The sequence below is a fragment of the Electrophorus electricus genome, chromosome 3, assembly GCF_041902795.1.
Source record: "Electrophorus electricus isolate QZ-2024a chromosome 3, ASM4190279v1, whole genome shotgun sequence".
NCBI lineage: Eukaryota > Metazoa > Chordata > Actinopteri > Gymnotiformes > Gymnotidae > Electrophorus > Electrophorus electricus.
This window is the reverse complement of record NC_137499.1, coordinates 37,184,491-37,200,076: the sequence shown is the minus strand read 5'-3', so window position 1 is coordinate 37,200,076 and position 15,586 is coordinate 37,184,491. Positions and strand designations below refer to the sequence as shown.

At 42.0% G+C, this 15,586-nt stretch overlaps 3 protein-coding genes across 8 annotated transcripts in view; 2 read left to right on the top strand and 1 right to left on the bottom strand.

The window, feature by feature from the left end:
* The first annotated feature begins 641 nt into the window (after nucleotides 1-641).
* bcat2 (branched chain amino-acid transaminase 2, mitochondrial) lies at nucleotides 642-8,055 on the top strand. Of its 5 annotated transcripts, none has more exons than XM_081711399.1 (11): nucleotides 642-1,119; nucleotides 2,147-2,221; nucleotides 2,560-2,993; nucleotides 3,193-3,303; nucleotides 3,656-3,775; nucleotides 3,888-4,051; nucleotides 5,492-5,634; nucleotides 6,648-6,760; nucleotides 7,150-7,290; nucleotides 7,501-7,575; nucleotides 7,699-8,055. In XM_081711399.1, exons 3-11 carry the CDS (start codon nucleotides 2,646-2,648, stop codon nucleotides 7,738-7,740), a joined length of 1,257 nt encoding a protein of 418 aa, XP_081567525.1. In that variant the 5' UTR covers nucleotides 642-1,119; nucleotides 2,147-2,221; nucleotides 2,560-2,645; the 3' UTR covers nucleotides 7,741-8,055. The 5 variants fall into 5 exon arrangements, with proteins under 5 accessions (XP_081567525.1, XP_081567528.1, XP_081567527.1 ...); XM_081711402.1 differs by having other exon boundaries at nucleotides 643-1,119; nucleotides 2,793-2,993; nucleotides 7,699-8,054; XM_035533612.2 differs by having other exon boundaries at nucleotides 647-1,119; nucleotides 2,793-2,993; nucleotides 6,675-6,760; nucleotides 7,699-8,052.
* A 1,581-nt stretch (nucleotides 8,056-9,636) lies between these two features.
* ifi35 (interferon-induced protein 35) lies at nucleotides 9,637-14,165 on the bottom strand. Its single transcript, XM_027025676.3, has 10 exons — nucleotides 14,084-14,165; nucleotides 13,543-13,574; nucleotides 13,402-13,464; nucleotides 13,141-13,299; nucleotides 12,802-12,918; nucleotides 12,110-12,254; nucleotides 11,536-11,642; nucleotides 11,122-11,308; nucleotides 10,860-10,969; nucleotides 9,637-10,721 (listed from the first exon to the last, which is right to left on the bottom strand). The coding sequence occupies exons 2-10, from the start codon at nucleotides 13,555-13,557 to the stop codon at nucleotides 10,521-10,523; spliced, it is 1,104 nt and encodes a 367-aa protein (XP_026881477.1). The 5' UTR covers nucleotides 13,558-13,574; nucleotides 14,084-14,165; the 3' UTR covers nucleotides 9,637-10,520.
* Nucleotides 14,166-14,561: 396 nt separating this feature from the next.
* The window catches only part of grna (granulin a), a 24,847-nt gene continuing 23,822 nt past the window's right edge, over nucleotides 14,562-15,586 (top strand). Inside the window, exons 1-2 of one of the 2 annotated variants that reach the window (XM_081711397.1) lie at nucleotides 14,562-14,730; nucleotides 15,087-15,180. The gene's annotated coding sequence lies outside the window, so the exon portion shown is untranslated. Of the gene's footprint in view, nucleotides 14,731-15,082; nucleotides 15,181-15,586 lie in introns of both variants that reach the window. The other variant, XM_035523837.2, reaches the window with a different exon arrangement.

The window sequence follows — 15,586 nt, the reverse complement described above, 5'->3', positions numbered from 1 at the left end:
AACGCCCTTGTTGGGTAGCCAGTAAGAAGCTCCTAACAGCACACCATCAAAGTACGTCATGCTGTTTGTGTTTCAGCATAAACACGTTGGACGTGGTGAACGCGCACGCACACTGTCTGTCAGAAATGTAGACGCTACACTGATTTGTTCCCTAGGTTAAAAAACATTAGAACACTTCTGTTTTTAATAGCCAGCTGGTAGATGTGTTTCTGAGGGAGGCTATTGTATCTAATTAGGGACCTATTTCATACCTAAAAGCTTGCAGGAACTGCTATTTCTACTTTTTAAAAAGGGCTTAAAAAAAAGGATTCAAGTTTATTCAAAGACTCAGTCAGTAAGAGAGAGGGGGACCCCCCCCCCCCCCCTTCTCTCAGCCCACCTTTACACTGTTCGCAAAAGGAAAAGTAGCTTCTCCCTACCGTTTATTTTTACAGGCATTTTGTGACAGTGATATATTACATGTGTCATTCGAGTTGCGTCAAATCTGCGTAAATGTAGCGCACCCTAGATGCAGGAACGAAGAGCCAACGCTAACTTACTATCCAATCATCTCAAAATACTGACTCAACGCCCCTAATTTTGGCCAATCGAGGCCGTGTTGAGTGTTAAAACGAGCGACCTTGCTTAACCCGGCTTTTATTAGATTAGACGCCAAATCTTTCATACAGTGACACATACTAATTACTACAATTGCTGCTATTTATGATACTATATGAAGCAATATTTTTCCTAAATAACATGTTGTAAATAGGATATTGTAGTGATTACTCTTCCTAACATATGTTAATGTATGTCTGTGATATCACAATATTATACATTTCTGAAATGTAAAATAATTTTCTTTCTATTCTGTTCATTCCAAAAGAAACCATTTTGTTTTTAGTGTACTTCGTTCGGGACAGGTTTGCAAGTGGTGTATATATTGTATAACTATTGTACAACGTTACGAACCTGACATACGGCTTGTATATAAGGTACACAAACGGACATGTGAATAAAAACAGAGTCAACGTCGTCACGACCAGTCCGGAACGTTTAGAGACAACCTTTTAGAGAATTTGCTTCTACCCGGACTAGTTTTCCATTCATAACGCAGCGGCAATGGCAGCGCTAAGGACGGTGAGTTCAAAGATCTTTGTATCTCCTGTACTAAGGTTTAAAACATCCTCGTCAATGATTAATAGGTGTGTTTAATTATTCCTGTCTCTTTAGGTAACTGTGTGATTCGGGGATGCTTAAACCTCGATACACAGTTCAGAGACAACTTGATCGGTGGTTACATTTCTTCTTTACTAGCAAGCAATTACAATCTGCTTAAATCAGATTAGTGGTTAAAAGCAGAACCGGTGAATTAGCATTTTTATGTGTCTTAGTAATTTAATTAGTTTTTTGGGTGTTTTTTTTTTTTTTTTGCTTTATTTTATCACCAAACAATGCTCTAAATTTAGATCTTTAACTGGCGTTAGATAACATAAATCAAGCCCTGAGTGATGCCATGGTAGCTAGGGTACAAACCTCCGCAGTAAATGGCTTGGGCTGGTTTGCCAGACAGCGTGACGGAGCGTTTTCCTTTTACGTGTCTAGCGAGATGCAACGTGGTCACTTTTAAATGCCGAGTGGTTAGCGAGTTTCCACCAGGCACGAGCGTCCCCTATGTGCAGGCCTTTGCCACTGAAAACTGTTTGTAATAAGTTATATTGTAGTTTTTTAATAGCTGCATAACTAACACATCAATAAACGCACCCGGACTTGTTTACATGTGACGTTATTTTGCTGTTAACTAACGACCTGTATTGACCTGTAGTGTGGCTGTTTACCACACACACATTTCAAGTTTAGGTGGACGGGAGGGCAGAGACAGATGTACATTGAAATGTGCATCTACATCTGTGCAAGTTGCAAGTACAAATAAAAGGTGGAAAAAGAGAACAGCAGCAATAGTCTCGAAACTGACATGTGCGCGATGTTCCCAAACGCCCTTGTTGGGTAGCCAGTAAGAAGCTCTTAACAGCACACCATCAAAGTACGTCATGCTGTTTGTGTTTCAGCATAAACACGTTGGACGTGGTGAGCGCGCGCACTGTCTGTCTGTCTCTTTATTCTGGTTTTATTTTAACCCGCATTCTCCTTTTCCCTTTGTCTTAAGGCATTATACAGACGCTTCCGTCAGCCTCTCCCTGTGTCGCTGGCCGCATGGCGCTTCGCCAGCTCATCCTTCAAGGTAGTCACCGATCCAGAAGAACAGACTTGGAGCAGGAGCCCGTGGCAACAGCCCGGTTTTAAGACTGCGTGACTGGGCTTGCGCAGTCTTCTTAGCACAGCTCAGTACCAGCACAGTCAGGTGTCATGGACCGGTAGAATGTGGGTTAACCAGTCAGGAAATTATTCCACTCACAGCTTTTCACAGTTGGGGGTTTATTTGGAGAGTGGCACGCATATCTCCATTTACATGAAGTGTGAAGTAATGACTTTTATGACCTTGTGGACTCTGACCTCTCTCTCTCTCTCTCTCTGTGCTTTTGTTCTTTCGCACTGTCCTTTATTTCTCCGGGTCAGCAGCAACCCTGCTTCCTCCTAACTGCTTAATTTCGTTCAATTTTTTTAGTAAAACCGCATGAGTGAATCCAGAATTTGTTTTTTATCAAATGCATGTGCAATCAGTGATCGTGAATAAAAACCTCTGTGTCCTTCCGCACATTCGCTTCACACTCCCACCTCCCTCTCTGTCGACTGTCTCTCCTGCTTCTCCTCTCTCTCTCCCCCCACCCCACACCCCCGAATGTCTCTGTCAGGCTGCAGATATCAGCGTGGAGAAGAACCCTGTGCTGAAGCCCAAACCGGACCCTTCCACCTTGGTGTTCGGGAAGCAGTTCTCAGACCACATGCTGACCATCTACTGGACCGGGAAGGGAAGGTGGGAGAGGCCTCAGATTAAGCCGTTCCAAAACCTGTCCCTCCACCCTGCGTCTTCTGCGCTCCACTACTCTGTAGAGGTGAGATGTGTTCAAGTATGTCCATCTTCATCTGGTCCCTGTAATCGCCGTGCGAGAGACGTACTGTGAACGTCTCCGGCTGAATCTTGGACTGTGCAGTGGGGGGGTGCCTTTAACGACGCTGTCTGTTCCTTGTTTCCCTGTCATTACTTCACTGCGTTGCTGGCTTTCTGCGTCCATCTACGTGGGCATTGTCCAGCTTTTCGAAGGGATGAAGGCGTTCCGTGGAGTGGACGATCGCGTCCGGCTGTTCAGACCTATGCTGAATATGGAGCGCATGTATCGCAGCGCTGAACGGTGTTGCCTTCCAGTGAGTCCAATTCTACACACACACACACACACACACACACGTACACGTACACACAGAGACATGCGTGCACATATAGCAATGGAGGCTCTGGTCACTAAGGAAGGTTACATGGGTGCTCTGGCTGCTATGATAGAGAGCTGGCACTTTGGTCCAGTGGTTAGAGCTCATGTTTGCCTCCTGTCAGCCCTAAGTTCGAGTCCCGCGTATGGTGGGTGCCTTCAGCCTTCGTCACACACAAACACATGTGTGTGTGTGTGTGTGTGTGTATACACACACCCTCATTTTGCCTGGGGGAGAGTGTCAGTGCCCGAGTAATATAATCTACAATATATGTATATATATATTTTTTTAGTTGTTTGATCAGAAGGAGCTGCTGAAGTGTATTGAGAAGCTGATTGAAGTAGACCAGGAGTGGGTTCCATACTCCAGCAGCGCTAGCCTCTACATCAGACCCACCTTCATCGGGGTCGAGGTACGCTTACCATCCTTTAAAGTTTCCTTAGCCCTGTCCGAGCAGCCCTGAGGCATTTCTCCCGGTAAGAGAGCACACGCTGTTGGTGACCTCTCCTCTCTGCTCACTCCAGCCCTCACTGGGCGTGTCTCGATCAGACCACGCCCTGCTGTTCGTCATTGTGGGGCCGGTGGGGCCCTATTTTGCTACAGGGGCCTTCAACCCCGTGGCCTTGCTGGCGGACCCACGCTTCGTCCGAGCCTGCAGAGGTGGCGTAGGAGCCTACAAGATGGGGGGGTGAGTAGCTGACACACACACACGTCAAAAACCTGTTCCTCCACGCCTACTGTCCCTTAACTGCTTAAATATATGCATAGGAGGCTCTCTGGTTGCACAATATGTCATTATTACAATGTTGACACAATACTGATACAATTGTTGCAGAAGCCTCCAGTGTGCAAATGAGTCTTCTAGCAAATCTCTATATAGTGTGCTGTGAGCATTCAGACCAATCCCAGATGTGCCAGGAAGTGACGTCCAGCATTTACATGTCTGCTTTTACCATTTTGCTAGGCAAGTCACAATGTGTAGCGATATAATGGCAGTAGGATATTCTTGTCCATATCATGTAGCTCTAGATGTGGACTCAATCGACCCAAAAGCACTAACCATATTTTGCTTCGTTTATGGGTGTGTTTCTTTGACAAGGCAGTGTTGTGTAATAAAACATAGATGACATTGAGCATTAACCACACACACTCAGCCACCCTTATCTACCAGCCTTGTTTAAATGGGTGCGGGTGGCGTATCTCTGCCCACTACCCAAAGAATGAACACAAAAACCAAACACCCCAACCTAAGAGAGAGAGACACTTGCTACTAACCCCTAGTTCTCTTACTGTTTGTTGTAACGAGCTGGTGGGTGGTGTGAGCTACAGCAGAGTAAACACAGTGTGTGCTACCTGGCTACACTCCACCCATTCATCCCACTCCAACCCATTCATGAGCTGCCCCCACTGAACTTCATTCTGGGGTGTTTCATCATTTACATTTATGGAATTTAGCTGAAGCTTTTATCCAAAGCGACTTACAATTATGACTGAGTACAACTTGAGCAATTGAGGGTTAAGGGCCTTGTTCAGGGGCCCAACAGTGACAACCTGGTGGCTGATTACTAGCCAAGTACATTAACTACTGAGCTACCACTGTCATCACACCTCATTCTGTTCCCAGTGTGAGGTCAAACAGTAAACTGATGACACAGAAGTAAGTAGCATGTATTGGAATGAACTGATTGTATTTTGGCATTAATTTCCAGCTTGCACCGGCCTTGGTACTTCTGTTTTTAACACATGGCTTCTGTGTAATAAATTAATGCAGTTCATTTACTGTAGTTGTTTAAGAGTGGTAAAATTCAGACCATATTACAGCCTTCCTGATTTGAATCTGCGAGAGATTTGCTCCAGATCTTCAGGTGCACATAGATCAGGGTTGGATCTGAATTCATTCCTTACTCATCATGTAGACTCATGCACACACTCTCTCACTCACACTCATGATCACTCAGTTATTCACTTTCCTTCCAGCTTTCTACTGATTTGATTTGAGTGCATCTTCTTGGTTCAAGGCATTCGTACATTTGTGCCTGGATTACTATGACTGTTTAATGCTCTTGATAAGAATTTCTATTAGAACGAGTGTGAATTTGAAATTTTTTGTGTGTGTGTTAATCCTCAGCAACTATGGGCCTACAATAGCTGTGCAGAGTGAGGCTTTGAAGCAGGGCTGTCAGCAGGTTCTGTGGCTGTATGGAGACAATGAGGAGATCACAGAGGTTGGAACCATGAACCTCTTCATCTACTGGACCAACGAGAAAGGAGGTGTGTGTGTGTGTGTGTGTGTGTGTGTGTGTGTGTGTGTGTGTGTGTGTGTGTGTGTGTGTGTGTGTGTGTGTGTGTGTGTGTGCGCGCACGCGCGCGCATGCGTCTGTCAGGTGGATGACTGAGGAGTAAGAGGATAGTAGAATGTGAGATACAGCATTAGAGCGTTATTGTATACAAACACACATACACACGGTTAATGCTCCTGTTGTTTTAGCCCACGCTCTCCACCCTTCCTCAGAACACTAGCTTGTGCTTGCTTCCCCCTGAGTCTTTAGCCTCTTTTCCGCTGTAGGGCCAAACAGTTATTAAGCCCATGCCAGGCCATGTCAGGTTATGGTTCTGTGCCCTTCTGACCTCCTTAGACCAGTTACTTTTCTTTTTGCACTGGAAGTGTTGTGCTGGAAACAGGGCCCAGAAAGTATTTCTAGTGTTGATCGGTTCTCATCATAACTGTGTTGCTAAATAACTCCGGTCACTGTGTGTCTGAGTTTATTAGACTATTTTATTAGACATGTGCAAAACATCACCACACATTCATGTGCTGAATGCTGGCGATGAGAGAGAAGGAGTCCACCTCTGTCTGTGTAGAACCAGTCAGAGAATCCCTGGTTCATTAAGCCGTCGTGCTGAGCATTCTCAGACTGTTCTACCTTACAGTGCGTGTAGAGGCTGATGTGCAGCCTGCGAATTCTCTCTCCCTTGTGTGCAGAACAGCAGCTCTGTAGCTAAACAAATGTGAATGGTTTTGTGTTACTGAGAGAGATTAAAACAACTGTTGTCTGTAGGGTCTGTTGTTATTCCCATATAACACACAATTTTTCATTTCCCCCCCTAATATGTGTGTGTATGTATGTGTGTGTGTGTATATATATATATATATATATATATATATATATATATATATATATATATATATATATTTATATTTATATTTATATTTTTATTTATTTATTTATTTATTTATTTATTTATTTATTTATTTATTTATTTATTTATTTATTTATAAAAAGTGTGTGCATGTGTGTGCTTTTGTTTAGAGCGTGAGCTGGTGACTCCTCCACTAGATGGCATCATTCTCCCCGGAGTCACAAGGCAGTCTCTGCTGGATCTGGCCAGAGAATGGGTGAGAGAGAGAGAGAGAGAGAGAGAGAGAGAGAGAGAGAGAGATAGATGGATGGTGTAAGCAACAGGAACGTAAGAGGAACAAACAGAGAAACTGGGGGATTTACAATGAAGAACTGAAACTGTTGAACTATTTAACTATTTTGGTCAGTAAAGGATGTTGATGTGGTTTACACTTGGCCAGTTAACTATCACAGGTGCTTAATACTGTATTGTACTGCTTAAGCTAAATTCAAGTAAACTTAAATTGTGCTTACAGTCGTTTTCATATATTCAGGGTTGTTTCAGCTTTATATTCATTCTGCTGTGATTATGATGTAGGCAATACAGGATCAGGCGTGATGGATGAATGTGACTGACTTGTCGTGCGTGCGTGCGCGCATGTTTCAGGGGGAGTTTAAGGTGACTGAGCGTACTGTGGTCATGAAGGAGCTCCTGGACTCTCTGAAGGCAGGCAGGGTGCTGGAGGTGTTCGGCTCAGGCACGGCCTGCGTGGTGTGTCCCGTCGGCAGTCTGCTGTACCAGGGCCAGGTAAACCTCACCTCAGCCCTCATACACCGACTCACACACCCCTCACATTCACACCTGCAATTAACAGAAATATTCATCCGGCATGGACTAAAAGGTTTTTCAGTACTGTTTTTCAGTACCGTCAGCCTACTTGCAGATGACCTGCGTCTCACTACAGACATGTGTGTGAGCTGAATTTTTCCTCTCCTAACTCCTCTGTGTGTTTGGCAGACTTATCAAATTCCTACGATGCAGAATGGGCCAGAGCTTGCCACGAGGTTTCACAAGGAACTCACCGACATCCAGGTAAAGAACGGCTTTGTTTGAGTCATTATTACCCCAAGTTTGGAAAATGAATATTCCGAATATTCCAAGTCTCTAAAAGGTTCATTCCTTTCACCTTTTTCACTGCCCTTCTCCTGTACGCAGTATGGACGCACACAGAGAGACTGGGCACCTGTCATCGTCTGATTGGGCTGTTGCACTATAAATCCAGACTAGTCTTCCCCAATCACTGTCAAGAACCATTGGTAACAGCCCGCCTGCTCTGCCCCTCCATCACACTCCTCCAGACTGGCTGTTCACGCAGGCGGTGCTTACGGGTGACGTTAGAATAGTTCTGTCTTGTGTTGCATATAGGGGTATTTTTATAAGTATAGTCTTAGATATTTTCAAATGGTGGTTTCACTGAATAGTCTGTTAGAAACTAAACACTAGATCACAAAACTGAAGAAGAAGAAATTCTGCACATCCTCTGTATATTTATCCTTTATATATATATATATATATATATATATATATATATATATATATATATATATATATATATATATATATACACACACACACACACATACATATACATATGTATATATATATACATACATATATATATATATATATATATATACACATACACACACACACACATATATATATATATATGTATGTGTGTGTGTGTGTGTGTGTGTGTGTGTGTGTGTGCATGTATTTATGTATGTATGTAGATGTATTTTTCTTACAAATGTATTCATTTGGTTCCTCGCAGCACAGTGTGTAACTCGAGGGTCTGCTGTTAGATGGAAACAGGTGCACCTGTCTGTCTCCATTCAGATACACAGGTTCACCTGTTTTTTACTTCCTTTAGGATTGATACTGGCGCAGCTAAGTGGTTTTACGGACCAGTACCAGCTGCTCTGGGTTCTTCCGACAGATAGCGGAGATAATAATCTAATTATTAGCAGCTTCTAGCATCAGAGCCACGTTCATCAAACTAATGGGATTTTACAGTTGTATAGATATTGCTGTGGAAGACAACTGCAAGCCTACTATGGTGTTTATTTAGTTAATTAGGTATCAAAAAGTTAGATATTCCAAAGTAAGTTATTTGAATGGAGCAATGTTTGCGCAACTGTTCTGTCAGTCTTGATGTAATAAGGTTGTTTGTTTGTTTGTTTCTTTGTTTTTTGGTATGGCCAGAAGAGCATTCACAGAAATGTATATGTGAAAAATATCTATTTGGAAAAGTACATGTACAGAAGGCAGAAACAAATCTGCTTAAGTTGTGTGTGTGTGTTTGTGTGTGTGTTTGTGTGTGTGTTTGTGTGTGTGTGTGTGTGTGCCTCCAGGCATGCAGCACTGCACAACTGAATTGAACTCACAAACTGTAATGCACTAGGTCGTGTGTTGTTTGCAGTGTCAGCGTGTGTGTGCATTTTAAGGTAGAAAAGATTTAAGGTTTTATTTCCTTGTTTGTTTTTAAAACTGATCTGCGTCCATGCTGGCCTGTTTCTGAGATGCGTTTTTCTCTTGTTCTTTGTTTCTCCAAAGTGCCTGATAAAAGTGACTGTTCTCTGTTCACTGTCCTGTGGGTTTTGCTAAGCTGCTGCTTTACCTGTTGCTTTGTTAAATATTGTGTGTGCACATAAGACTGTTGTTACATTTCACTTCTGTTGTTTTTACAATAAATCTGTGCTTGAATATGCGTATATATTATTATATAAGATATATACTGTGTGTGTGTGTGTAATGCTTATGTCCATATCTAATGGCTTCGTTGCAGACTAGCGGAAGTCAGACCTCAGTCCTGGAGGATCAGTTTAGTGTTCAGTCTGATTTAGCGCAGCAGGCACTCAGCACCACTAGGAAATCCTAAATTATGTGTGTGCCATAACCATCTATGGCTTGTGAGGCTTGTAATTTTGCTTCGTTGCCGACTAAGTTCTGGTGTTGGTCAAAACTAAAGTGAACACATTTCTTCTGTGCATTATAACCAGTGAATGAGATTTGATCTTTACACAATATTTTGTTAATTTGTTCACTTTTTATGTTTAAATTCGAACTAGTATTTTCAAGAATAGAAAATGCTATTTTGATCAGCACCTTTTAATAATGAGAGAAATAAATGTCATCAACGTTGTAAATACATGCATTCTTACATATGTTCTATACTTGCATACGCTCCATTTTTCTATCTCTAAATTACATGTTTCTGTACTTATTGTCCTACACATTTTCTCATAATTTACACTCTATTCTTATATTTCTAACTAAACCATGGAAAGAGAAATGCAGAAAACAAAAACCAACCAGTTTGAGTAAATATGGTTGTTTTCTCCTCTTAACGAACACCTCTGATAAATCGCTGCACTAATTAAAGTTAACCCTGTTGTAGCATACTTTAAATTCCACTCATAGGCCCATGCACCGCACGCTTTGGACGTTTCCATGGTTTTGGGTTTGTTTTGGAGTCCAAATACAAATACTTCTGGACTGGTTTCACACTGTACAGTTCTGCCAAAATGCACGTGTTAGCAAGAGGAGTCTGTTGAATGCATTCAGTGGATTTTTGCACCACTAATACTGTTATTACAGTAAAGTTGGCAGTGGGATGTCTGTTCATGGATTTATTTTCTGAATGAGTAGGGGCAATAGTACATGCTCCAAATCACACCCAGACCACCTCTTACAAGTGAAATCAAGGACGGTGCTTGTGGTCTGGTCCCAAATTTAAAAATGAAGCCAAATTGCCAAAAGAAAAGCCATCACCAAGTTTTGACCCCAACAGAACTCTGATTCAGATTAAACTGAGTGTGAAAGCCACCTATGAATGGAAAATAAATTAAAGTTGGAACAAACGTCTGAGGAAAGGAACGCCTGTAGGAGCCTAGTTGGACATCGTTCAGCTATAATCAGACTTCATCTTTGATGGTTCAGCTCTAATCAGACTGCATTAATTTTTCTGTTTGGTTCTACTCCTCTTTGGGGGAATCCTCTTCAAACACAGCCAGCGTGCTATGACCCACAGGGTTGTAAACGATTGCGTCCACTTCTCCCCCACTATTGGCTGTCTTCTGGAAGTGAATCTCCAGAAGGTCCTGCAAGTTCTCCTGCTCCATGATGGCAGGGATCCCAGTGAGCAGCACTGTCTTCTTGCATACGGTGTAATGAGTCTGTGCAGAGAACCGAAGACACAGAGAGTCACGTGAGATTTGGTTGGTAAGTATGATCATTGCTGGGCTAATGCTGGGCTTTTCTGCTATTCAACCCTATTCAACCCCAAATAGGATGTTTCTGAACCATTCCCTCACCTGGAAAAACGTGATCTCGCCATTGAGGAAGGGAGTAGCCTTCACCTTGTGCTTTTTCCCCCTTTCCATCTCGACCTCATGAATGAGTTTATCAGTGAGGCCTTTGGAAACTACAGAAAGCGAAAAGATGTATTCTTCACCTGCAGAAATATCTGTAATCCTGAATCAAATCCATCATTGGCGAACATCGTATTCTATAACTAAACTTGCTCTGTGACTAAAGCCTGTGCCAATAGGTCGCGATGCGCGTCATTACACGTACCGCTGCCATCTATGAATGTGACGACCACGTTGCCGGAATCGTGCAGCATGTCTATTTCCTCTACCTCCCCTCCGCCATTCCTCGACTTGGAGAAATGAATCTCGAGCTTGTCGAGGATCCGCTCTTCGGCCTCCTCCTTTGGCAGGTTTGAGACAAGGATGCGGCGTGGGCAAACCTGAGTGTCCATCTGAGTCGGAAAGACAGAGTTTAACAGAATGCATCTCAGTCAGACAGACTTAACTGAAGCCACAACCGCGGCGCGTGTTCAGAAAGGCAGCGGTCAAAGTCAAAAGTGTGCCTTTTACTTTCTGAGCCTAAACTAATACAGTAGTTTAATGTAGGACAGGAGATGCAAAACACATCCACCCGTTGGGCTGAAAGGGTGGAGCCCGTGGGCGGAGCTTGTAGGCGTACCTCCACGTAGGTAGGCACAAGGAAATTCACTGTTTTTGCCTGTACGGTGATGCTACAGTCTCCAATCTCCACCACGTGGTCCATCAGGCTCAAGATCTTTTCAGCCACTGAAGAGTAAACAAGGTACATCATAAGATTACACAAAGAAAAGCTGAAGTACTACTTTATACAAATACACATTATATGTGTACAGTTAGACTCCGTTGCTCATCAGTTGCTATATATGATTTGCACAAAAATTATATATAGGGCCTTTATTACTGGTCAATGTCTGATCACAGGACTGCTTTATGTTAACGGCAAATGGACCACTCTAAATCTAGCAGTGACGCTAACACAGAAATCCCAGCAAAACCACTGGTACACCAGTTCAACTCCCACAACCAATCCAATATTAATATTGTGTTAGAATGGCCAACCACTCCAATAAGGCCAAGGCCAAGCAGTGGCCTTGTGGGTCAGAGATTGACCAGTGTGGGGTCCCACTGGCCTTCTGGTGAGCTACTTTCCTGCGCAGTTTAGCATTGAACAAGCATTGAATGAGGAACTGAGGACACGAGTAAACACTTCAGACCTTGTGCATCCTCGAAAGTGATGAGGGCGGTGCCTCCCTCCATAGGGTACACAATGTTGGGCTTCACATCAAAGCTTAGGGACTGAGCTACTTCACATGTCTCTCCCTTAAATACAACCTTCTTCTCAGGCACTGCAGTGGACACCTAAAGCAGACAGCATCCCAAACAATTATTTTCACATGACGCATACAGGGTGCTGTTTCTGAAGTTCAGCGGAATCAGGAAAGTCCTGCATACTATGCACAAACAAAAAAACCTACACACCAAACAGGCAATAGCTGCTTGATCCATAAAGATGCTAAATGATCCATAAAGATGCTAAATACACATCAAAGATTGAAAATGTTTCAGTCTAAATGGCTTTCATCAATGCAAAACTGTTTTGCCTTTTTAAGTTGTATTGCATCTTTAGCTTCCATAAGGGACATCTTGGACATCTTGTATGACATTATTTTTCTGTGATATATATCATGTGTGGCTTTTATTTTCTTTTTTAAATCATTTCAGAACTTGAGGTTATGAGAATACATATATGCACATACACTCTTCCCAGTTTTACTATTTGCATTTTTTAAATTCCTGCAGGTACACTCAGGCATTACCGGCAATAACAGTAGACTTATTTCCTGAATAACTAGAAAAGCTGCCCAACTCCCCTCTCCTCGTGTAAAAGTTGCATGGTGTGCCGAACCTCAGTCTGCTGTTTCAAGATGTGGTTGGTTTCATTCATCTTTGTCAGGTCCTGTTCCATTTCTATGAGCTCTAGCATGAGTTTATTTTTCTCCTTTTTTACACTCTCCAGCCTTTCCTACAATTAAAGGTTGAATATCATTACAAGTGGTTGCCAGTAATAGTCGTTAATCCACTATACAGGTGGGATTACTCAACACAAGCATGACCTCACATTACCTTTGTTACATCACTTTAACCTTTACATAATATAATCTATGTTAGAATAAGAATGGTATGTTACTCCTAGATTATGTTTAGATGCTGATCTGTCCCAGTGCATAATGGGTGACATCCTGACCTGGTCCTTCTTCAAAGCCTCATTGTGCTTCTTCTCTTCTTCCTCCAGGTTCTTTCTCAACTGTGCAGATCTCTGTTGGAACTGCTGAGCAAACTTGACATTATTGTCACTAGCCTCTTTGAGAAGTTTATGGTCCTTCAGCAGGGCCTCGTGCTGCAACTGTTCAATAATTAAAACAGTTCCAAAAGACATGTTTTTGTGAGCTTCTGATTAGGAGTAGATAAATGCTTCCAAGACCTGGTCTTAACAAGAGGCACCCACCTTGAGATGTTTAATTTCATTCAGGACTTTCTGTAGGTCATCTTCAGATACAAGAGAGAACTCCTGAAATGACACAGATGTCAGAGATTAGAGGCTATAAGCATTGCATACTGTAAAAAAATGTTTTCCATAACATTTTACCTCATCTGAAGACATCTTTGACAAAAATGATCCTGTTGAAGGATGTAATAGTGGGATGGTTAGGGTTAGAGGTTTAGTGTGTTCAGTGCCTTATATTTTAATCCAGATATTAAAAAACATTGATGTGTCTTAAATGTATGAGTAACAAACTACATGAAGTATCCATAAACAAAAGAAAGCAATCTCGTGCCAAGTTTATTATAGCGAGGATTAAACAGGAAATGACAAATGTTTATGAAATAAGCGAAACACGTTCACAAACACGGAATTATTCCATATTAACATTACAAAAAAAAAGCCCTACAAATGTGAGTGCAAACAGTAACCTAAAACCATTTACAAACATACTGTTATACACTGTCGCTCACAGTCTAAGTGACATGGATTGCTTTTGGGGTTTCGTTTGTCTTTTCGTACATGTCCGTAAATAATTGATACCATCTAATCGTTTACAATATTATTATTCTGGTTTCGTTACATGATCATGCTCTCTACTGTATTTAATATCCATAAAACATATCAGCATTATGCCAAAGCTTACCGCGTCGTTGCGAATTTAGTTTTGTTTCGCTTTCGTTTCCTCAGGTATCGGGGACTTTACGTAAGTATGATGTCATGCTGATTCATTATTAACATGATGGGTTTATTCCTCGCAAAGTTCATTTCCAAAATGTGCAGTGAGGGGCTAGTATGGATACATATTAATTACATATTTTATGTCAGCTTGTTGCATGAACGTGCACATTATCCTGCTAACATATCCAGCGCCAGCTGCTGTTAGTAATTGTTTATGATATTTTCAGACAGATCAGACACTCAGGCTATCACAAACACCTGTAACCCCTTTCACCATAAGGTTTTTGTTTGATATTATTCCTTTTCGAACTACAGCAGTGTTTTTTGTCCCAGTCCTAGGATTCACAAAACAGTCCATATTTTTTGCTTCGTCCGCCTTTCCAAAGTAACCGTGCCAAGACGTTACAAGTTCAGCAGGCATGGCATGGCGCAGACCTGAAATGTGTACTCGACAAGAAACGTCACTTCACAGGACCTGACAGTACGGTCGTAATACGCCATACGCAGGGGTGGAGCTGTGGACGAAACATTGACAGATTGAAACAATAACCCATTAATCTGAGACATTTTAGTATTTGAAGCGACGACGAGAAGTGCGGGCGGTCGTGGCAGGTGAGCAGAACAACTTATCTTCAATATTGCCCGTCTATTTCTAGTTCAGCGTGGCCGTGACTTTTCTGTGCAAGTGTGTAACGATCGCGCATCACATGTTACCATACAAAATTAGTTTCCACTTATTCATCGCAGTCTGTGCTGCAAGCTTTGTATTCCAAACATGTGCTCTATAAAACGGAATATGTGCTTATATGTACATTTTTCTTTATTTGCTGTTAGAATACCTATGTTGTACATATTTATCTGTTTTTGTAAGAGACTTAGACGTAGGCGTTAGAGGGGTTTTACTACCAACATGACAGCCTATAACTAAATTCATGAACTGATGGCAGAAATAAATCTCTTTCAGCTAGCTCGGAGCTCTTGGGAGAGACTGCTTGATGTTCAGTCAGGTCATTTTGCCCAGAAGTTCTTCGGGTTTGAAGAAACGCTCACATCTGCCTAAGCGTGAGTGGAGTCTCCGTGTGTCTGTGATCAGTATTTGACAGTAGTTATTATTTCATGTGTTTGATTTAAATTTAAAGGTCAGTTATAAGAAATTTTATTGCAGTAAAGAAAAGGCAAATGAATCAGTGCTGATTTTGGCACTTCCTGGAGGATGTATCCTATCCACAGTCACGTTGTGTTCACCGCAAATAAACCCAGCCAGAAGAGGGAATTTTCTGGTTATTTTTATTGATCCAGTGGCCCTTTCAGACTTAGCTGCTTCTCCAGTATAAGGAGATGTGACCGTGGAGTTTGTTTTGGGTTGTTGTTTTTTATTTTTTATTTATCTCTTTTTAATTTTTTAATCAAGTCATTTGAAGTAAAATGAAAGAAGAAATGAAGAAGTGTGCTCAAGTGAAATGGACAG

Coding starts and splice junctions, on each gene's coding strand:
- bcat2 (XM_081711399.1), top strand. CDS start 2,646: ATGCATGTGCAATCAGTGATCGTGAATAAAAACCTCTGTGTCCTTCCG. Junction 2,994..3,192: donor CGCTCCACTACTCTGTAGAG/GTGAGATGTGTT, acceptor GGCATTGTCCAG/CTTTTCGAAGGGATGAAGGC. Junction 6,761..7,149: donor TGGATCTGGCCAGAGAATGG/GTGAGAGAGAGA, acceptor CGCATGTTTCAG/GGGGAGTTTAAGGTGACTGA.
- ifi35 (XM_027025676.3), bottom strand. Junction 13,300..13,401: donor ATGAAATTAAACATCTCAAG/GTGGGTGCCTCT, acceptor ATTATTGAACAG/TTGCAGCACGAGGCCCTGCT. Junction 12,255..12,801: donor TCTTGAAACAGCAGACTGAG/GTTCGGCACACC, acceptor TGTCTGCTTTAG/GTGTCCACTGCAGTGCCTGA.